Consider the following 22769-nt stretch of genomic DNA (forward strand, 5'->3'; position numbering starts at 1 on the left):
ACAAATCCAACTTTCTTTTTTACACCTAAACTAAAAAAAACAAAAACAATATCTGTCCAGTGAGAATTAGAAACAGGTTGTCATTAGCAATGTTGTTTTAGGTGACCCAGTACTGTCACTAACTGGGCTATAATGATGGAAAAGATGAGAATTTCAAAACACTCTGAGGGCGCACTCACACTGTCCATTCTTACCCTGCCCAAGCACGCTTCACCGCTATTCTAGTCCGTTTGACCAGTGCAAGTACAACTGGCACACTTGCTGGCCGCGGCCCGGTTGAGAGAGGTGGGCTTTTTGATGTCTATTTATATGCAGGTTTTTTTCTGCATTATAAATTTTGAGGTGCCGCCTCACTGAAATTGTCAGCCGATGTGCTGGAATCTTGATTGAAAATCAATGTAGTTCTATGCAAGCTCAGTGGCAATGTTTTCAACTCAGTTCAACTATGGTTCAACTCGACCGCAGCAGAAGTAGTCCGTTTGATTTTAGCTCCTGCCCGCAAAATGACGTTGAAGCACTGCTTGTGTTCCCGCGGGGAGAGAGAGACAGAAAGAGAGGGGGAAGAGCGTATCAGAGCTTCTCTGTCTAACACTCAGGGGTGGAAGTAAGCTGGTAAAAGATTTAAATATACTGTCTCTGAGAAAAATGCACTTTCAGCATGACAAAACATTTGCTAATGTCAAATTACCAGAAGCAACACGTTTTTTCCCTGTATACATTGCAAATAACTCATTTGTGTCTCTGAATTGTGTCTGAACCTTCCGTGCAGCGTTTTACTTGACAGACAACGAGCTCTTACGGCTTAACAATCTTGAGCCAACATGCGTAGCTGGTATCTCAAGTGTTTTATGAGACAGAAGTTTGTTGCAACATCTCCCAAATAAAAACAACATATACAGAAAAATATGTTGATGTTTCAATATTCTGTTTTTATGTGTGCAGTGTTTCGCTGGACAGACAACGAGCGAGCACCGCGCGTACGGCATAACCAGATATTGTGCCAACATGCTTATTGTTTCATTTGCTGCTTGGCAACAGGAGGACTCCGGTTCTTTTAAAACAGAAAATACAAAGTTTCATACAAAAACTCATGTTTCACCGGGATTTTATGCTTCACAGACAGATAATGTCGCGGAAAATCAGCGACTTTTTTAATAAGAAACGATAGAATTCATAATTCAAATATAATATAAAAATGTATTCGAATGTGGAGATTGACTGAACAAAACGTTTAAGTATCATAAACAGGAATCACAGATCTTATTTTCTGACATAATCTGTTTTGGATTATGCGAATCACAACGATACTAAACCTCTGGGTTTTGACGTCAGCCCTGGCACACTTACTATCACAAATAATAAGGGTGGACAGTGAGAGATAATTTGTAGGGAACTGTTTTGGTTCTTGGGCTGTGGGTTAGTTGTATGAATGAGAAAGGTCAGGTGGGCATGGTTTTGTGCACATAACATTAGTTCAGTATTAAGTGGCTGGGCACTTCATGCACGTATTACTTTCTCATGCTCTCATGCAAGCGCACATAGCGCAAAATATTCGCTCCCCTGCCTGCCTCACCCTCAATTTTGGCCAGAAAAAACCCTGATATGCGTCTGTTGCCCGCGACAGACATTTAAAAAGATGCCGCCAAATGGATCGCGGTGGTTTAATGCAGAGGTGGAGTGTTAACTGCCGATTTGGACTGATGAAACTATGAAAAACAGATTGACAAAACTAAATATCCGAGGGGTGATGACGTATAAGCAAGAAGCAATGGAGCCGCGGCCCGGAGCATTTCAAGTAATGTGAGTGTAAGCGGTCCTGGGCCACGGGGGAAGGGGCAATCGCTCTAAAGCACTGGGCACGGTACGAATGGACAGTGTGAGTGCGCCCTAATATGTAAAGAGGAGCACAACCTCTCAGTCAGTAGTGAAACATTTACGCTCATCCCAGTATTGTGACCAGAATTATAAGAATACCACAGAATAGAGTAAATAAAAATGCGTGCCCTCCTGCAGACTGTTAATACCGAAAAGGGTCTCACTCAACTGCAAAATGACTGTAGAACTGAATACACATGTATGAAATAAAATCTTAACCTCCGGGGAAAAGAGCAGAGGTGCTATTGAAAACTGTAGGGGCCATGTATTTAAAGAGAGAGGCTGTTAAGATGAATCTACTAACTAAATTGATCACAAAAGAAGATGCTGTCAAGATGCATCAGACTCCGCTCAGCAGATGACAGTGATTGATGAAGCAGGCCTACCCATCGTGTGTCGTATGACAGTTATTATTAAAATCAGCACGTGCAACGTCACAGGAGTTTTTCTTTCAGTTATGAATACTTTCACTCCATTTCATGTTCTATAGTGATCTCCTACTTGCTAATTATATACACCCCATTACATTTTCATGTATACTATTTTTATTTATGCACATGCTTTCCATATTTAGTGTAGTGCAAAGTACAAATGCACTTTAAATTACTGATTTAACTCATGTATGTAATGTATTTTACCTGCGCTCCACGGTCATTGACCAGCTCCACGGACCAGCGGCCCTCATACTGGATCCAAACAAAGATTCCTCCATCTGTATCACAAGTAGCCAGTTTCTGGAAGGGCTCATTCCACCGCACCAAGACCACCTTAAATAAATAAGGGAAGAAAAGGGACAAAAACAATGATTAGAGACTGCCCTGTGTCTGTACAATGCCCATTGTCTGTGAACGTTTCAGCTTTCTGTAGTGAGAAGTATTTTCAGAGAGAAATGCAAATGACCTAATTCCAGATTGGGTTGTGTGTAGTATATGGCAGGCAAAGAATTTAGCAGTGGCCTTCCTGTGACACAACTTTGCCCCCTGAACTACAGCAGATAATGTGAGATGATCAACAACACAATGCCTCGTCAGAGTGCCCTTGATCAAGACTGAACTCTTGCCTGCACAGCATACTCACTGCAAGTCACTCTAAATTGGGGCGTCAGCTCAAACGGCTAAAATCCAGAAAGTTAAATCCAAGTTCTCACATTTCATTGAGCTAAATTTAGCATCCAACCAGCTGAAAATAAATCACAAAGTGGGTTAACCTCATTTTGAAAAGTGGCAAAGGAGCTCTTTATGTTCCTGAATATTCCAGACAATGAGATTTAATTATTGAATCTCTTATCAAAGTGCTGCAAACCATAACACACTTCTCTTCAAACACAAGTGCTGCTGATGCTGTGTATGTTTCAATGCACATGATGTGTTTCTATTTCTATTATGGAGAGTAGTTTGTTAGTTTGTATAAATATGAACTTTGAAAATTAAAGGGAAATCTAATCTAAAAGAGAAAGTGACAGTAAGAGATGCAAAGTAAGTGCCCTGATGCATGAACGTCCTTACAGAAGATACTACATGGTTGGTTTAAAGATCCGACGTACAGTAAACTGTACAGCCTCTAACACCAGCGACTCGCAGATACACGTGTTTCTGTATTTGCCCAGAGGTCAGTAGTAATACAAATGGATCATCATTAGCCTATGGAATGAGTTGCTGATGAAGAAGGTGTTAATCACAGACAGAGAGCAGTATAGATCAAATGGTTCTTTGTCATTGTCGCCCATTTCAAAAGGCACCCATTACATCTCCATCCAGCCCCCTGCGCTACCTGTGTGTCTATCTGTCTGGTCTTCTGTAGCGTGACTCAGCCGATTCCCAGAGGAATAATCCTAAACAGGAAGCAGCTCTACTCTCACTGAGTGAAGCACGTGGGCTGTGCATGTTCAAACACACAACACAGTACAGGTTTTAGTGGGGCTTACGCTCTCTGAGAGCATGTCCAACAGATCAGTGGCTGAGAGTTGGATAAGCCAGCCAGTCTTGCCTCACCCCCCCCACCCCCCACAACAAACACACAGTTTAATCTCTCCATGCTCCAGAGGAACAGGTGTTATTGACTGCATGTTCCTACACAAATCTTATATTCCTCTCAGATGAGAAAGTTACAGAAGTGCAAAATGGACATAATGTGCAAGGATCAAAAGTGTCGTCCAAATGACATAAATATTTCTATAACTCAGTTTGGCTTCTGTTTTTTTCGACATCCCGAAATCATATATAAATCATATAGAAAAATATACAAGAGAGAAATATTTATATTGTTTTGAATATATATATATATATATCTCTTCATATCACCCAGCTCGACGGCATATAATTAGAATTTTATTGATCTTTTTGACATTGACTCAGATGTTAAATCAGTACCATATTAGCCATGTATTCAACTGTCAAAGACTAGGGTAGGGAGAATCTAACCAAATGATCTGCATATATTAAATAATTAATAACAAGATTTAAAAAAACATATTGTTGTATAAGCATTTGACTGCACAGAAGAGCCAGTGTCCGCCTTGTTAACACCCAGTACAGTTTTCCTGCAGCTACTTTTCTCGATCTTTGCATTACAACCGGAAATAATAACCAATGCTGGAAATGTAAATGCTATCATCAGATACTGATATTGATTAAGGTTTTATCAAATGCTTGCTCTTCTTATAAACCTCTCAGATTCTATCTTTCCTGAATGTCCTGTACGCTGCCCTCTCAACCACACTGCAAATCTCTTCACCCTACTTTTCCCATTCAGGCTTCCTTGATTTTGTGTCAGTGCAGTGCTTCTCTTTTAAATGAGTTTTGTGTCTGATTTGACATCATGTCAGACCCAGAATCAAAGAAGAGAGTAGAGGGGGTGGTGGAGGGAAAGGGGGGAGTGGCTCCTTCTCATCTGCTCACCCTCTATCTGATTTTATTGTTGTTTTTCCAATGATTCTTCTCTCATTAGCCGAGAAGTCCTAGCAGCTTCACATTCTGCAGGTAGCATGGGACAACATTTTATTTTATTTTTATAATTGCTATTATGTTACTTTACCCTATTTTATTTTGTTTTTAAATTATATTTTACTGATGGATACATCTGTTTTGATGGGTCTGTTGTTGCTCTGCTGCAATCCAAATTCCCCACGTGGAAAAATAAAGACTTAACTGAACTACATTTTTTATAGGCGCAAGTATGACTTTTTTTTTGTTTATTTAGGAGATAAACTATTGCTTTACTTAAAGCATGTAGACGTGTACTTAAGTTTCATCTTGTAGTGTGTAGTGTTATTTAGGTATGTACATGTTTAGATGTGAGCAAGAATAAAAACAAAACAATATGACATAGCATTCTTCAGCTATGCTATTGAAACACCAAGGTCCTATTCTACCACATGACCCTTCTTGCAAAAAAAGTGGCTTTGTGCCGAAGACAAGTGTTGCCATGGACCCATGTGCTCACGACTGCACCACTGTGACACTGCACTGTCAGTGTCCTCTCACTTTTGCTGACTCCATTGCAACCCAAAGCTATGCCTTGATTTGATTTGGTCTTCTCAGTAAAGCTGCTGGGGTCAGCTCTGCTCCCAGTCTCCAAGTCCAAGAGGCCAGGGCTTCAATGACAACAGCAAGGCACTGCAGGAGTGAAGGCAGTGCCAACTTCCCAAGGAGAAGTTGTCAATGGCCATGCACTGGTCAAACAGCAGAATTAAAAGCTATTGTAAACATGTAGTCTTTTTTCTCTTATACTTCCTCCGCTCTATTTAGTTAATTCTAAGGTACTCTGCATGGCTCTTTGAGAACATGGGCACTAATCACCTACTGCGCAGTGATTCATTTGAGTCGGTACTTGCCTTTGACCATGCAGCACGTGATAATCAATGCATGCATATGTGCATGTGCCTTTTACCCTTGATCCCTTTGGCCCCTTGCTGTCCTGTGGCTTCTCACTCTTATCCTGTCTGTCTCCATGTGATGCCTGATCTCCCAGATCGCTGCGTCACAGCGAGGTACTCAGCTATCCCCCCTCGTGGCGGGATGCCTGACCAGCTCACACAAATCTCCATGCTGGGCTAAATTTACACATACACAGATTATTCTCACCTCCATGAGGCTGCGGATAAGTGTGCACACATGCAAGACACATCATGTGCAAACCTTATGCTAATTTCTTCTTCTTTGTTTGTATTTTGGCCCTTCTTTGTTAGTTTATGTACAATGTATAAATGAATGCAAAGTGGAGCTCCTACCCAATCTAAAGCCTCATGTCTACACTGTCTGGAGCGGAATTGGACTGTATAATACAATCCGGAAAATTCCATTTTGTACACTAGAGTTTGCAGACAGTGCATGAGTGGAGAAACGAGACATATTTGTATTCCCCCAACGATCCCTTGAGAATGGAAATTTGTTATCTTTGACAATATTACTGCTTTAGCTTGTCAGCTTTTGCAACCATTGCGCACTGCTGCATCAGGTGACTGCTGTGGCTGGATGATAGATGGCAGGCAGTTTTTAATGGTCCATGAACATGGTCAACTCAGTCAGAATGACATAGAGACCTTAGCTGCAGACCTACAACAGGCCAGGTCTTATTGTTGTCCTCTTTCCTGCGGTTTGCCAGCTGAGACGCACCTATAGAGCACCATTAGGATTTATGCCACTGGGAGTGGGAGTGAAAACAGTAAATCTGGCTCACAGGACACCTTATTGCTGAGGGAGCACAGCCAGGAGAGCAATGAATCTCACTGTTGAGTCATTACGCTGGAGGGCCGCACATAGTGTATTCATATAAACATGTTTGTGCGAGACAGATCATGTTAAGTTCAGCTACCATAACCCTGTCTTTTATCACTTCAGACATTTGACAATACACAATTGGGAATTGTTGGGAAACCCTGCAGAATAAATGTGATTGGTTACCTCACCATTGCTACTGTAACTGCATAAAATCATCTTCAACTGGAAACTAATTTCCCTTTACCCCTGTTCGGTTATTTCATATAGAATATCTATTTACTGAATTACCAGAAAACATGCTATATTGTGAGAAATATCATTATCGAGATATAAAATGACCTGTATCAGGAGAGAAGATTTTGGCAATATTATCTACTTAGCTCTAATATGCTGTTCACCATAGGTCTCTTCATCCTGCTCAGATGGTAGTCCAAATAATGGCGGAGGATGTAAGTGATACTAAATTGGCTAAAAATTGCATCACAAGACATTGACTTGTCTACAGTTTGCTTTGTTTTATTAATAGTTTTTGCCTTCCTTTGATGTGTTTCTGTACTCTATTGAGTGGTTCTGTGTTATTTATAAAAATGTCAAAGCAATGGGTTGAGCTGAATCAAACTGATGAGTAGAGAAATGTGTCAGTTTGTCTTGGGCAAATACTGAACCTCTCTGAAACATAAATAGCAAAGATAAAGTAGCATATAAAAAGACATACAGAACACTCTTGAGCTTGAATTTTCTATATTTTTTTTGTCTACACAGACTGGAATAAGGCACTTTTATCCTTAAAAAGCACAACTCTAAAATAAAGTGAACCCAAGAGTACAGATATGTCTGTCTGATCTCTGATTAGAATGGCTCAATTAAAAAAAGAACCTGCACTCCACAGGCCACGCTGTCTGTCTTGCAAAGATTGTAGCATGCAGACAAGTACACCTGGATCTGATGAAGCAGCCGACCCGGAGCATTATGCAACATGCCATCTCCAAGGGTGGATTAGCACACTAAAGCCATTTTAACTAAACTCTTCAATCCCAAGAAGGGATTCCGAAAATCTGAAGGAAGACAGGTAAAGGCAGGTTAGTGACCAGCACAGAGGAGAAGATCATGATAGAAGGGAGAGGATGAAGAGCTTTGGTGCAAAGGAAAGCACTAATTAAACCATGTAGCAAGTCCAGGGAACACAGATAAGTTTCTGGACACAGGTGTTTATACAAGCAGAGCTGTCACTGGGGAAAACTCTGACGCAGTAATGCAGCACAGCCAAATAAAAATAATGATTTAACTCAAACTTTTCGCTGCTTGTATAGCTGGAAAAAATATCCTCCATTCTGCCCATCTTACAATCCATTATTACGGCCCACATTGAATCTGAACAGACAAGTTAGTCGCAGTGCACCGCAGAATTCATCAAATATCCTCTTCCTACTCCCTGCTCATTTGAAAGAACTGTGAAAGTCCCAGACAAGTGCTGGTTCTTGCACAGGCCATCTACAAGAAATGTAAACTGATTTATTCATGAGGCTTCAACGGGAAACTACTTTTGACGCAAGAAAACGCCACACAGCACAAGTGAAAAATGAGAGTCTTAGAGGGAAACATGGTGGTGGGGTTCATCTAAGAGAGTGATTCATTCCCTCTGATGTATGATGTATCATGAACAGCAGTATTCGTAGAAGAGTGCACAGACCCCATGAAGTTTGAAAATCTAACATTTTTAGAGGACAACAGCTGAAAGAAGCTGCACTGTGAGTTGAATCTGCACAGTGAAGTGGTAAACATGAGCTGGTGCCCTGGGGTAACCTGTCTCTCTTTTGAATTAGGGCCTTAGACACAAAGTCCCTTTTTGTCTTCCCTCAAAGGGAAAACCAACAGGTGGGACTCTTGCCTTTGAGCATTAACAACACCCTTTATACTCATGGGAACTGTAGTGAGGTGTGTGTGAATGCTTGTTTTGAACTCCAATGTCTGTAAAGGCGCACTCACACTGTCCATCCGTACCGTACCGAAGCACATTTCACGGCTAAAGTCTAGTTTGTTTGACCAGTGTGAGTGCAACCGTACCGTGCCTGGTCACGGCCCGTTTGGGAGAGTTTGGCTTCTGTAAAGCATGTTTGCACATGTACAAGCATGAGCGTGCGCACGTGTACGAGCACCGGGCCTACGGCGGTTCGTTGAATTCCTGTTTAAATTATAATGTGTTGGACATACGATGTACTCCCGTATACCAAAATGCAATGCAGCTGTGTTTTAAAGGAGGTGAAGAAGAAGCAGAAGAGGTTCTGATGGTAGCCAGGTATCTGAGAGCTAACTGCGGTTACCAACAACCGTTATTCACGAGCTAACTACTGTTACTCGCTCATCAAATAATAACAACGTGAGGTATTAAAGCTTGCAATCGGGAAACAGCAAAACCAGTTTGCACAGTAGAAATTTCAACAATTTATATGGGATTTAACATTGAAAATTAAACATGCAACATCAATACAACCTTTACTGTCCTTCTGAGAGCAGGTTTGTATCATAAACAGACTGTAAAACAGGTTTACAGCTCCGTTTGTTTGAATGATGTTAGACGCACCCGCTTCCGTCATAGCTGGTGAATCTACTGATGCAACGATTTGTTAGAAAATTCAAGTGTAGTATCCAAAATATCGCTGGGTCATTCCCAATATAGTGCACTATTCAATAAACACTATATAGTGGATAGTGAGTGAGTGAATGAGGTAACGGTTTCGAACACAGCTATTGTCAGGTCTGTCTTGGATGTTCAACTCTTGTGGAGAATGAATGAACTCTAATTGACTATCTGCTCAGTGTGTTCAGCACCTGAGTGAAATGCATTGGAGCTGGATTTTCAAAAGAGGCGTTGATCTATTCTGATGCACATCCCCAGAGGGATAAGAGAGCAACATGAGAAGAATAGTCACATTGAAAGAGAGAAAAAAAAATGCCTCTTTCATCTATTTTCAATTTTATCTTTTAAGGTGTAGTGCAACTGACACGCCTGCTGCTAAAGGTGAGTAACTCCTTTTAGAAAACGATATAAAAATAGCATCTGGACATTTGAGGCCAACTATTCTCTCAAAATACAACTTTCGATTTGTCTAGTTGATTTGACTTTAAACTGTTACTCTGACAGATTATTTAAGTTGTGTAACAGCCATTATGTGAAAAAAAACCTCTTTCAGAAGAAAACAGAGTCAACCCAATGATCAATCACCTTAAATCCGTTTGAAACAGTGATGTTAAATAAATAAATGACAAGACTAGTGCTGAAATGATTAGCCAATGAATCGATCAACAACTTCAGCAAAAAATGTCAAACATGCACTGGATCCAGCTACTCCAAAGTACCGATTTGCATTTTTCTGTTTTACTTCACTATAAACTGACTATTGGTAGGTTTTGGACTGCTGGTTGGGGGGGAAAGGCTATTTGAGGACACCAAGGTGGGCTCTGAGACACTGTGATGAGCATTTCAAAGACTAAACAATTAAGCAATAAATTGTAAAAAAAAAAATATATGAATCAACGGATTAATATATGAAAATAATCACTAGTTGCAGCCCCAGATAAGAACGACATTTCAGACACATTCTTGATGGGATCAAATAAGATGGGACTGTAAACCCAGCTTTACCATTACAAATCTAATAGGCCCACATCTATGATAAAAAAGTAATAAAATGAAAGGTCAACACAGTGTAAAATTCTATTCTATTCAGTGTATAAAATGTTGTTTTTAGATAAGTGACCGGGTACTTGTAAGTTGAGAAAACAAGAACAATCGTATGCTGACTTGACAGTGTATGGGTCTGAGCCTTTCTGCTAAGCAACCGAGCACAAAAAACACAAAGCACTGAATACAAAGTAGTTTTATCTTGACACCCACTGTGAAAGGATGGCTGGCGCACGCACGCACACATTATCTCTCACCCTGGCTGAAGGGGCATTAGACACATAGGAGGACAGACCTTCATCAGAGATGTACTACAGGCCTCGGCCCTGCAAAAGCTTCTCATTACCTGAAGATCACGAGAGCATTCAGAATGGGTGCTACAGCAGAACAACAGCTCAGCTTCACCACAACACAACATGCTTTTATCCAAAGTGTCTTGGATAAAAGCATTGGTGCAAACCTGTTTTTATTATTGGTGGACTCAAGTGTAAATCCAACCCTTTATCTGGGGAAAGGCAGTGCAACGCTCTACAGGAATATGAGCCTCTGCCTGTCGGCCCCCTTCTTTACAGATGCCTGACAGCTTAAGATCCACCCTGTACTTTACTACATTGCCTGTACTGGGCAGAGTCCAAAAGACACATCCATTCAAACCCTCGCTTACATTAGAAGGATCACACTCTAGTCTGATACATCAACAGGAATAATGGCCAAACTTAAAGCATGCTGGCATGAGTATTGATCTTGGCAGGGCTGGACTCGTTTTGCTTTTTTTGTGTGCAGTCATTCATAACATGACTTGAGCTAATTTACGTGAAAGGACACTCGTCACCAATGACGACAAGTATTCAATGACAGTGTTGATGTTTAAAGGACTTGGCTGTCAGGGGACGTGACTGCTGAGTGTGCAGCTTTCGAAGACGCGGAAAGGTCAACCAAATGTAATGACATTGCTCTTCAAAAACTGCATTAAAAAAATTAAATAATGTTGGCTCTGGGAGAATTTTAGTCTGTTCTAAAACATATTTCAATACCTAGACAGTTCAGGTGTAACATTCAATACATCAATTCCATGATCAATATCATTTTTAATAAAAAGAATAGTTTTTTCAATTGAATGTCTGGAGGAGCTCAGTAATAAAACTGTCAAATCATATTTGAGTTTCTTTTTGTGAGGTGATATAAATTTAACCGATTGCTTTAAATGGGCATATGAAATGGTTTAATATCGATTGCAGGCCCCTGAATTGAATCCAATTGAAATTGTATCACGGCAGACATTGGGATATCAGGAAATATCGTATCGCTGTCCAAAGGATCGATATAATATCATATTGTGATAAAACTTGGTGTTGGGCAGGAAACTGCAAAGTGCATTCTCTCCTCTCCTCAACCGAACTGGGATAGAAAATGACGTGGGTGAACAGATCTGTCATAAAATTCATTAGGCAGTGTGATTTCCTCCACGGTCAGAAACCCCAAATTATGCATAGGGTGGAAGAGTGATGGATTTCACATTTCCCAAAGCATTTATTTATTGCTTTATATCGAGAGTGGAAGTGGAGAGGACATTACTTCATTACTGGTGCAGAGATGAGGTCAGAGGGCACCTTTTCTCTCCCAGTTGCATCTATGTTTAATGTGAAAAGCCTCTTTAATAGATGCAGAAAATTACACAAATGTTAATCTAAACAGCCTTACAGTCAAGTCAGAGACAGACAGCTGTATGGGATACAGTATAGATGCAACTGAATGTTGCGATGTCTACCCGTAAAAAAAAAGCAAGAGGCAGACCAGTGTGAGCTTCAATTCAAGTTGATTAAAATCTCCCCTCGTGCTTTATTCACCAAACATTAATGGTGAAGACAAGACAGTCAAAAACATTTGGTGAATAAAGCATTGTGTACTGAAGAGGAGCTGTGTAATGTGTTGTACTTTTGATGGACAGCTGTTGCATCTGTAACACCAAATAGGGATCCAGTTAAAAAGAAATGCAACACATGTATACAAAAAAAACATATGAGTTTCATAGTGAATTTTAATCTGCCCAAATAGATGGAGAAAGTCAAACTCACACATGAAAAAGAGGGGGTTATCTACTTCCTCCATACTGCATGCACCAAAACAACAAAAGGGGAATTTCAGTACTTGGACCGTATTCAAGTGGGCAGAGTTAAGTGACATTTTTGCTGCGCTTCAGTCACTCTCTGTGGGGATTCATCCACTCTCCCCTCAGCTGCCTTATGGAGTGCTGACACAGCACCTTACTCCATCTGACCAGCAGCTACACCCACTAAAAGAGAAAATGCAACCTGTGTGCAATCACGAGTGCCAGCAGAACTGCTACATACTGAGGGGAATATTCATATGTATATGAATCCTGTATACATGATGGGCAATAGACCTCAACATAAGTCTTTCCAAAGACAAAATAAATGGCCTCAGTAAACCGGTGTTGGGAAACTTTGGAGAATACAAGAGCAACGCAAAGTAAAGTTAACTGATAACTCACCCGTCCCAGTGAAAACGGTGAAATCATCTCTGTCTGTAGAAAGACTTGAAACTATCAGTGCGCCGTGGCATAAGGTCGGACACCCTTCAACTAAAGTGAACAATCTTTCTAGACAAGACGCTTGTTGTCAAACACTTACCCTAAATAAGTAGAAAAACAAGCAGCTTTAAAGACATTGTTCTGATCCTGCAGCTGGGATAAATTACCTGAAATCTGCTACAGAGTAATATAATAGTTTGTAGTCATTTACAATCCAGGTTAATGGGATTGAGGAGGTTTGAGCAACATGTTTGAAGGGATCGATAATTTATCTATTTACAGTGCAGAGGGGAATTAGAAGAAATGTAGATGTATACAGTTAACTAATTGGTAATTATATTATATATTATATACTACATATTTAATAGAATAAATGTAAGAAATTCTGCTTTTAAGAATTGATTTGAGATTTACTGAGAATATTCAATTTAATGGTTCTTGTAAATGTTATAATCCTCACTCTCAAGAGCATCACTGAAATAAGACAAGAGCTGGATGATGAGACATATTTATATTTAAATAAATGTTGTCAGGATGCCACATTGCGTCGTTTACAATGATTTACTCAGATTAGACGTTTGTTTTTTACGTTTCCTTTTCAACACCCAAAAGCATTTCGCATGGAAGTCCTCTTACCTCGCTGTTGTGTCCTCTGAGGTTGAAGTTAACTCTCTGCGGGGTGGGCCGGTCCCGTCTACAGTGGCTGGACGTGAACGTGACCCCAACAACTCCTCGACCGTTCCCGGTAGCGAGCCAGCCCTCCTCGTAGTAGCGCTTCCTGCACACCGGCTTCTCCTTCTCGCTCTTGGGCACCCGGCCCTTCCAAGACAGGCACAGGATGTTGGAGTCGCTGCAGAGGACCGGGCCATGCTCCACGGCGGCGAACATCCCTGCAGCTCTCTACACCCCCGTGGATAAATAAAAAATAAATACCCAGAGGGAGGTGGGCGGTTCTTCGGAGGGGTCGGTACCGTTATGAGCGCCTCTCCTCCGCTGAGGTTAGTGGTTCGGTGTCGGGTGTAAGACAGCGACAACGGTGCATAGTACTTGCGCTTTCCCTTGGCTATCTCGGTGATTTGCAATCCTGATTAAAGGGTGATCAGTGAACACTTCCCCAGAAGTACAAACGAGGACAAAAGGACTTTAGCGACGCTGGGTTGGAGATATTATAGTCAAATAGGCTGCATACACAACAAAAGGCACTCTTTCAAGTCATTGTGAAGTGTTTGATCAGGGAGCTTGCCTTTTGATGATGTTTCAATGACAAGGCAACAGATGAGGGAACCGGAATGTTGTTATTTAGAAATCCACACAATTCCAGACGGCTGTCAGCTGATCCAAAACAAACATCCACAAAAAAAGCTTTATCTTGTAAACGCATCAACAAGCGATGGATCCGTTCCCCTCAACGCGTCCCCAGTTCTTCCAGGTTAGGTTAGTATCGTCTCTTGCGGCTCAGCGTGTCATTTCAGGGCTCAGTGTCCTCCTCAGACCACCCCCGCCGTGTATGTGTGTGTGTGTGTGAGAGAGAGAGAGAGGAGGAGCAGGGACTCCATCAGCTGTCAGCCCGCAGCAGAGCCGCTTCTCCCGGTAACGTCATCACGTCAGCCAATCTGCCTTTTCCACCCGCCTCGGGGATCCCATGGAGGACTGCTGAATAATAATAATACAAAATAATGCCATTATAGCAGACTGTCATAAAAATAATAATAATAAGTGTATGACAGAGGAAACTCTTAACTAACTAAAAATGTATACTTCTACCCACTCCCTTTCGTACATGTCAAAAAATGTAAAACTCTATGCATTTCAGTTGTGTAAAATTATTTTCCGAGTTACCTTTTGTGTTTTCTTTGTCACATGTTTGAAATAAAATTTAAATCAAACTAGCAAATAACCAAGCGTGTTTTGCTTTGGAAATAACCGTTTGAAACCGTTTTACTATCGCGGTACAAGCGACTCTCAACCGCCAACATTCGTTAGTTAATTTAAATATTAATGCGCCAGCCTAATATTACACCTCACAATAGTTCGAGCCAGGACTATATCATGCTCAGCGGAAGGATATTTAACTTAAATGATGAATACCATCGATTCAAATAAAACTAAATTACAGACAGTTGACGGCACAAGAACATCCCATAATTTCCAGCAAAATAAATAACGTTATAATATAAAAATATGGCCAATTTGTAGTTCTGTTAATGCAAAGAAACCCCCAGTTAACGTTACTAACTGACACTCAAAGACCCGGTGAACGTTTCAAACTGACAATCACATATAATAACCGCTGAAGCGCGAGAGATGATGACCAAAATAGCCGAAACACCCATCACCGTGAGCTACCTGTTAGCTACAGCTACAGCTAGATAGATCCTGGGTGTTGGATCAAGACAGAGAGCTGTGTGGGAGCACCACGGATCGAAACATGTCAGCAGCTGGGTTAATCTCCACTCTTTTAATGCATCTTCTTTGTGCAGTAACGCTGGGTAACCTAATACCGTTAGCTGCCCCCTCCACAAAGAGCAGCTAACCCGGCTAACCGACCACCATCAGCGGAGAGACTGAGCTCCGTCCATCCGCCGCTGCCACTCGTCGCTACGAGGCTACACGTTAGCCGACTGTTTATTCTAACGTTTTATTTATATATACATTGGTACGTAGCTATTCCTAATACCCACAGGTCAGTGGTGGCGTAAAGAGGTAAAATAATATCAGACCTGTCGTCAACAAAGCCGGAGAGACATTAATGTCCAGTGCAGCTGCTGCTCTGTTCTGCTGCTGCTTCTTCTTCTGCAGCCTGCTACTGTACACTGGCAGGGCCCGAGCTGCGTCACGTGACAGGGGCACGTGATTTAGACCAATTAAAATCAGAGATATAGAAAACACTTATATCTATGAATTAAGATATATTTATTCTGGGAGTGTCAGTTTACTTTAGAGTTCTAGGAGGAAAACATGAGAACCATTTCAACATTCAAAAACAATCACTTAATTAAACTAGAAGCAAAAGATGTAATTCTCTGACAACAACAACAACAAAACAAAAACATTGGATTGTTAACTACCAAATATCAAGCATCATATCATTTTGTAGTCTGTCCCTTTTCTAATGTTCACTTTCTTTGATGTATGCATTGGATAGCTTATGCATGTTTTGTTGTGAATACGTTCACATCAATCATTCTTTAGTGGTTTGAGTTCAATTCAGTCTTTATAATAAATCCATCCCACCCCTCTTTCAGACCAAAGTGCAATAAACCCACACCTTGAGAACTAAAAAGTGCAATAGCCCACCCTCCATTTACTTGTGCACCTTTAGCACCTCATTGTGTACATGTGTATATATTTATCTTAATTTTATATTTTGCTATTCTATATTTTGTATTTATATTGCCAATTATTGAAAGCTGCTAAACTGTGTTTCGTTGTCTAAAAACAATGACAATAAATAAATATATTTTCTTTTATATCTATCATGTAGAGTATAAGCCCAGTAGAGCTCTGAGATCGACTGACTCAGGTCAGATAGTGGAGCACAGAGTTCAAACTATGGTGAAGCAGCATTCAGCTGTGATGCTGCACACAACTGGAACAAACTACCAGCAGATCTGAAATCAGCCCCAACTGTGAGCACTTTTAAATCCAGGTTACAAACATTTCTCTTCTCATGTGCTTATAGCTGAACTCTTTTTAATAACTTTAAGATTATCTTTTTTCTTTTTCCTTTTTTTTACTCTTCTTTGCTGTTGCTTTTAAATGTGCATTTTGTTTTTATGCTGTTTCTAAAAAGCTGTTTATAGTGATGCGGATGGTCCTGGTTGCTGTGTTTTGGGTCCCACAGCAGTAGTTCACCCTCCGGATCACACGAGGGCAGCACTGGCGAGTTGTTCTTGTCCGCAGCTCCTCCAGAAACATGGCCGCTCCCATGGCTCTCAGACGAGAATCATTGTCTCTGGCAAGGATACTGAGTGGAATCTCACATTTGGTACGGTAACAAACTCTATTTTCCTACAACATCCATCAGGTTAAATGTCATCTCTAAAAGTCCACTAATGTACGTTTGTTTACAGGCACCGAGGACGCTGGGCGCCGCAGGTCACAGGAAATGTAATATTATCAGGTAGGATCCACGTTTTCCTCGCTTTTTAATTTTTAATTAACCTTTATTTACACAGGTAAACTCTCATTGAGACCCAGGGTCTCGTTTGCAAGAGAGACCTGTTCAGGTCGGCAGCAGCAAAACACAAAGTTACAGACTAACTGAACATACAGGAGACACAACACAGAACACAAACAGTATGAATTTATTAGGCTAATAATAACAACGGTAAAGTGCACGTCACCTTTGAGCTGCTTTTCAGTAAATCATCGAGGACTAAACATGGCTTAGGTTTCAATAAATAAATAAATAAACAAATGCGTAAATACAGAAATAAATCAATGCTGAAAAATATATAAATAATTAAATGCTGAAATAAATAAATACCTGTATAAATGGGACCTCTTGCCTCATGAACACATGGACACAGAAATACAGCAATCGTTAAATGCAGGTGAAAAATATGCAGAAACAAATGTTAAGCATTTATTTATTAATTCATTCATTTCTTTATGCATTTATTTACTTATAAGTTATTATTTTATTTATTTCTGTATTTCTATATTTATTTATACATTTATTTATTGAGACTTAAGTCATGTTTAGTCCTCCACACGAGGCAGCGGTTGTCATCACAAACATTTTGAGAATCAAATCTTTTATCAATTAAGTTAAGTCAAAAATTGTGTAAGCAGCATTGCATATGTTGTTTATCATTGGGAAATAACCCAGTGTATCTATGATAAACATCAATGTATTTTAGAGTGCATTTTGACCGTAGTAACATGCAGTGTAATGTGTCGATGATATAATATCAGAATCACCTTTATTGGCCAAGTATCTAAAGACAAACGAGGGATTTGACTCCGTTCTTTTACATTGCTCTCAATTAACTTGAAATAGACACATACATAGCTAAAAACAAGGACAACAACGCTGAATAAAGGTTTGAATAGACAGGTCTGCTTTGCACACAAGCATGTGAAAAAAATCATCAGTGTGTGTATTTATATTTATATTGTTTGAATATATATAAATCAAGTCATAAACTGTACAAATAGTGCAAATAAATAAGTAGTGAATTGATATAAACATGGTCTGGGATGATTATGAGCATGTATACATGTCTATCTACAGAGTGTATGATTTTTATTGACACTGACAGATGATAGTACATATTTAAAAAAAATGGTGCGTTCAAAATAATATTGTAAACTATAGTGGATGCTTTGGTGTAATGGAGTTATTGACAGTGTATATGGCTATATAATGATATTAATAAGAACATTTGATAAAGGAGAATGAGATTATTCCACAGTTTGGTATCAATCTCACATCTTCATTAGTGGCTCTTACTGATCTCTTAACATGTAAAATATTCGAAACCCGAGGACAGCAACAAGTGTTGTGAGCTTTTTTTATGGTCTTACTTTAGTCAACATTTTAAACATTTTACTCAAAGCAGCAGCACACACCATGTTTGAATTTCAAACATATATATTCAGTGGACTTAAAACAGGTTGGGTGTGAAGCCAGAACCAAACCAACTTCTGTATAAGCAGTGAAGTTACAGAATAATCAGTGTTAATAATTCACTGTTGTGTCCCTCAGGTCACATCTTCAACTGGCACCCAACACTTCCTTCCACACAACAACAGTGTTTTCATCAACACCTTCATCAGTGAGTCATTCACTACTCTCTGACTGTTCGTAACAGCTCAATATTAAACTCGTTCACTCGTGCATGTATCTTGGCCCCTGTACACATGTCTCCCTGCAGATCACAGTCACAGACAAGCCTGACACACTGTTTCAGAAGGTGTCACTGCTGGTCAAAGGTCACGACCGGGCCGTGTTGGACAGCTATGAATTCTTTGCCACCATGGCAGCTAAAGAGCTGGGCATCACCATCAATAAAGTGTGAGTACTCATAGTTAAACGGAGTACAATATGTTATTTTCTGCCATGAGGGGTTTCTCAATCAAAACTATAAAAGATGCAGTTTGGTGACGTTGTGATGTAGCGTGGTTGGATCATGGGAGTTGTCTTCACCACCTCTGCTGTCATTGCAGTCAGCTTCTCCGAATCATCTCCTCCTCTCCAAAACAAACAAATTACTGGTGATTAAAACTGGTAAAAACACTGAATGAAGCAGTTTCACATTAAAAATCAGTGTTTCTTCGTCAGACAGAGGACATCCCAGAGGGGCTGCGAGCCAAGCTGACAGGAATGTTTATCAGCTTATTTCTCTAATAATTTAAGACCCAGACGTCCAATGACGAAAAACCTTCATTGGGGTTAATCCATCCATCCATCTTCAACCGCTTGTCCCTTACAGGGTTGCGGGGGCTGGAGCTGATCCCAGCTGACATTGGGCGTGAGGGGGGGGGGGGGGTGGGGGGTACACCCTGGACAGGACGCCAGTCTATCACAGGACACTTGGAGACAAACAGAGACAGACAAGCATTCACACTCACACATTCATACCAACGTGCAATTTAGTCATCAATTAACCGAATACATGCATGTCTTTGGACTGTGGGAGGAAACCGGAGAAAACCCACGCAGACAATAACATCTTAAAAGTAAATCATAAAAATGTGGCTTACCACTGGATAAGAAGTCAGTTTATGACAGTCACAACGCCAACGCATGTGCAAATGTGGCAAAGTGACGCCATTGACAGGCGTCCGAATTTAACAGACCTTGAAAAAAATGACAGGTTTTTCTGGGTTTGAACATTGTCAGAAACATTTGTGATACTGTATGTAAATATAACATAGGTCTTGTTGTTTTTATACGTTACATATCTTTCTAGTGTATCTGTCTCTCGTAAACTATTTTTCCTCTGCCACAGTCATGAACTTCCCAAGGAGATGGAGAGGTTTACACTCCTGAAGTCAATTCACATCTTCAAAAATCACAGGGTCCAGTACGAGATGAGGACACATTTTCGGTGCATCGAGGTGACGAGCCTGAACCGTAGTTCAATCAGTCAGTCTTTATTATTTAAGCCTCAATATGGGTTGTGATGTCTCTCCTCTTGTGTTGTAGCTGTCTCATGTAACAGGCTGCACAGCACAGGTGTACCTTGAATACATCCAGAGGAACCTCCCTGAAGGTGTAGCCATGACGGTGACAAAGGTAAGTCGCTGCAGTCGACCCCCATCCCACCTGCTCAGTCTAACGGTGCATTCAAATGTCCTGAATGAAGATGTTTTCTCCTTTTGTTCGTGTTATCAGACCATCATGGAGAAGGTTCCAGATCACATCCTTGAACCCATGTGGGAGGACAGCCCCGTTGAAGAAAAGACCAGCCAGTAATGAGCCACAGATGCTTATTGGATAAGTTTTTCCTCAGATGTCAGTGAATTCATTGGGTAAAAGGGAAGACGACACTGCATCCAGTATGACAGTTATAACAGTCTGGTTTTCATTGTGTGATCTGTGGCAAACCAGTGTGGAATCAGTTGTATGTTGAAATTTCCAATAAATAAACTCTGCATTTAATGACTTTAACTCACCTTGTTTAATCACGACTGTGATTCTAATAACACTACATTCATTTTACAATATTGGAATAGTTTGTTCAGTAAAATGAACCCGTACACACTTAAGGACACAAGAAAAGCACACAAGCCTTTTCTTTTCTTTTTTTGCATTTATTGAATTATTAGCATACAAAATCACAGAATTTAAATTAAAATTTAAAATTCTTAACAGTAAAAACAACATGGTATACTCCTGTGATTGAAGGGTAATACTTGCTGCCCTTTTAAGGAGATTTATTAAAAACACCAATCTTTTGTCGTAGTTTGCAAACAAGGTTCCTGTCTGATGTGGTATTTAAATGTAAATTTGTCATCGAGCCAGATGCCAAGATACTTATATTCTGTAACTCTGTCAATATTTGATCTGTTAACAGTGAAGATATGCAGAGTACAGTGCAATTAGATCGCGAGAAAAAACCCACATACATTTCATTTTAGTTGCATTAAGTGCCAGTTAAAGATTAATAAGGGCTTCCTGCAAGAAACTTAAAAAAAGGTTGTAGCCAGGTTCTCCGTGGGTAATTGCACATAATCAGCTGGTGTTATCAGTATAAAGATGGGTTTGACAACCATTCAAAGAAGAGACAGCATCCTTGATAAAAAGGGTTGGACCCCAACATTGAACCTTATGGCACATCCTTTGCTCCAGGAAAACATGGTGCACTTCCTCAGTCACTGACGGCCCTCAAACAGATTATTCTGACACCAGTCACAAGCCTTTCTGCTAACACCAATATTATTAAATGTCCTCATAGCAAAGCATGATCGACTGGGTCAAAAGCCTTTGAGGTACTTGAGTATTTCCATTCCATTTCTACACTGTGGTATCGCTACTTTTACTTTAGTAAGAAATACTTTTTCCACCACAGCTAAAAATACGTTTTGAGGTTAACTTATAACCTTAATCTGCCCATCACTACTAATAACACGTGTCAAGTGTCCCAGTAAGGCATGACAGTGTGACACAACACCACGACTCTGAATCTGAAGCATCTTAACGTGAATTCATTCATTTTTTTATTATTTACACCTTTGCTTTTCCTACTGACATGTCAAAGTGTGTTCATGCCAGTTATTAGTGAAATAATGCAGATTTATAGACCCATCTTTTCCGGCATGCTCCTTGCATGATCACAGGGTGGTAGCCATTAATAAAAGATTAAGAACAATAACCTGTTAACCAACAGTCATCTGTGTCTCACCGTGTTTGGCCAGACTCCATAGCAGTCTCGACGTTCATCCTGAAAGAGAGAATCTCCAGAGAGGGAGGGGTTTAGAGATTAAGACACATGAGGAGGCTCACCTTTTCAAGCACCAGAATTCAGGCGTCCCCCCGCCCCCCTTCAGGAGACAACAACAGTCAGTCTGTTATAATCAACCAAAGGGAGAAAATACGAAGGGACTGCAGAGACTGAAGAGGCAGCAACATTTACAGAGAGTGCTGAAGCGATGGAAAGAGACAGAGGAGGAGGAGGAGAGTGCAACACCTGTCCTGGCTAATTTATGAAACAGACTAGCTGTGATGAATATATGAGGTATTCTGCAGCGCCTGGGTGGCTCACAGAATAAAATGCCCTTTGACGCTGAAGTACTGCCAGCAGTAAATACAACATACAGTATTAATTATAAATGCCTCTTTATGGGACTGTACTTCTGCATTACAGCAGGGTTTGGTTACATGTTTATGAAGTCAGTACGCCAAAATGTGCATAGGGGTAATTATATATTCAATTATTATGTTAAACTATGATTATAAAAATAGAAAACATAATACATTACAGTGAGATTCTCCAAATTGTTTTTGTCGCTTTTTAAGTCGGATTGAAATTACCGACATCTTATTATAGCAGCATTAAAATCCTTGGTAATATCAGAGTGTTTATCCTTTGCAGATGATGTCCTCCTTTTAGACATGCTACCACTGAATTTGAACCGTGGAGCGGCTCTGAGTTTTCCAGTCAGGTTTACATGGTAACATAAACGCTCATCCTCTTGAGTGAGTGAAGTTCATCTTTCAAGTTACTAAAGGTTCCAATTCATGGACATTACTTTTCCTTATCTGCAGTTCATTAGGGGCCCTTGGTCCTCCACACTCATCCAAAAAATATGTCTCATTATGTGCATTTTTGCAGTGGTCTTTACATGAATCAAACGTTCACTTTCAGATATGAAATACTGTTACTGTGCCACTGAGTACAGCACTAGTTTCAACACTGCAAGTCTTTCTCTTCCGTGGATTACATAAATACTGTAAATTATAAAGACAACTCTCAGACTTGTTTGTGAATAA

General features: G+C 40.3%; 2 protein-coding genes across 2 annotated transcripts in view; one reads left to right on the forward strand and one right to left on the reverse strand.

Annotated features, from left to right (window-relative positions):
* Positions 1 to 15633, reverse strand: part of tulp4a (TUB like protein 4a) — a 30985-nt gene extending 15352 nt beyond the window's left edge. Inside the window, exons 1-3 of the mRNA XM_083934048.1 lie at positions 15547 to 15633; positions 13463 to 14479; positions 2514 to 2642 (exon numbers count right to left, since the gene is read on the reverse strand). Coding sequence (XP_083790174.1) covers positions 2514 to 2642; positions 13463 to 13714 — 381 coding nt within the window. The 5' untranslated portion in view covers positions 13715 to 14479; positions 15547 to 15633. The remainder of the gene's footprint in view (positions 1 to 2513; positions 2643 to 13462; positions 14480 to 15546) is intronic.
* A 1102-nt stretch (positions 15634 to 16735) lies between these two features.
* mrps10 (mitochondrial ribosomal protein S10) lies at positions 16736 to 20441 on the forward strand. Its single transcript, XM_083933510.1, has 7 exons — positions 16736 to 16814; positions 16900 to 16949; positions 18540 to 18609; positions 18709 to 18848; positions 19786 to 19894; positions 19983 to 20072; positions 20172 to 20441. Exons 1-7 carry the CDS (start codon positions 16743 to 16745, stop codon positions 20250 to 20252), a joined length of 612 nt encoding a protein of 203 aa, XP_083789636.1. The 5' UTR covers positions 16736 to 16742; the 3' UTR covers positions 20253 to 20441.
* Positions 20442 to 22769: the final 2328 nt, after the last annotated feature.

Source organism: Echiichthys vipera, assembly GCF_963691815.1.
Source record: "Echiichthys vipera genome assembly, chromosome: 19".
NCBI lineage: Eukaryota > Metazoa > Chordata > Actinopteri > Perciformes > Trachinidae > Echiichthys > Echiichthys vipera.

What these genes read in the sequence shown, in the direction of transcription:
- mrps10 (XM_083933510.1), top strand. Translation starts at nt 16,743, where the DNA reads ATGGCCGCTCCCATGGCTCTCAGACGAGAATCATTGTCTCTGGCAAGG. An exon ending in TTTCATCAACACCTTCATCA is followed by an intron (nt 18,610 to 18,708) that starts GTGAGTCATTCA and finishes GTCTCCCTGCAG; the next exon opens with ATCACAGTCACAGACAAGCC. An exon ending in CACATTTTCGGTGCATCGAG is followed by an intron (nt 19,895 to 19,982) that starts GTGACGAGCCTG and finishes CTTGTGTTGTAG; the next exon opens with CTGTCTCATGTAACAGGCTG.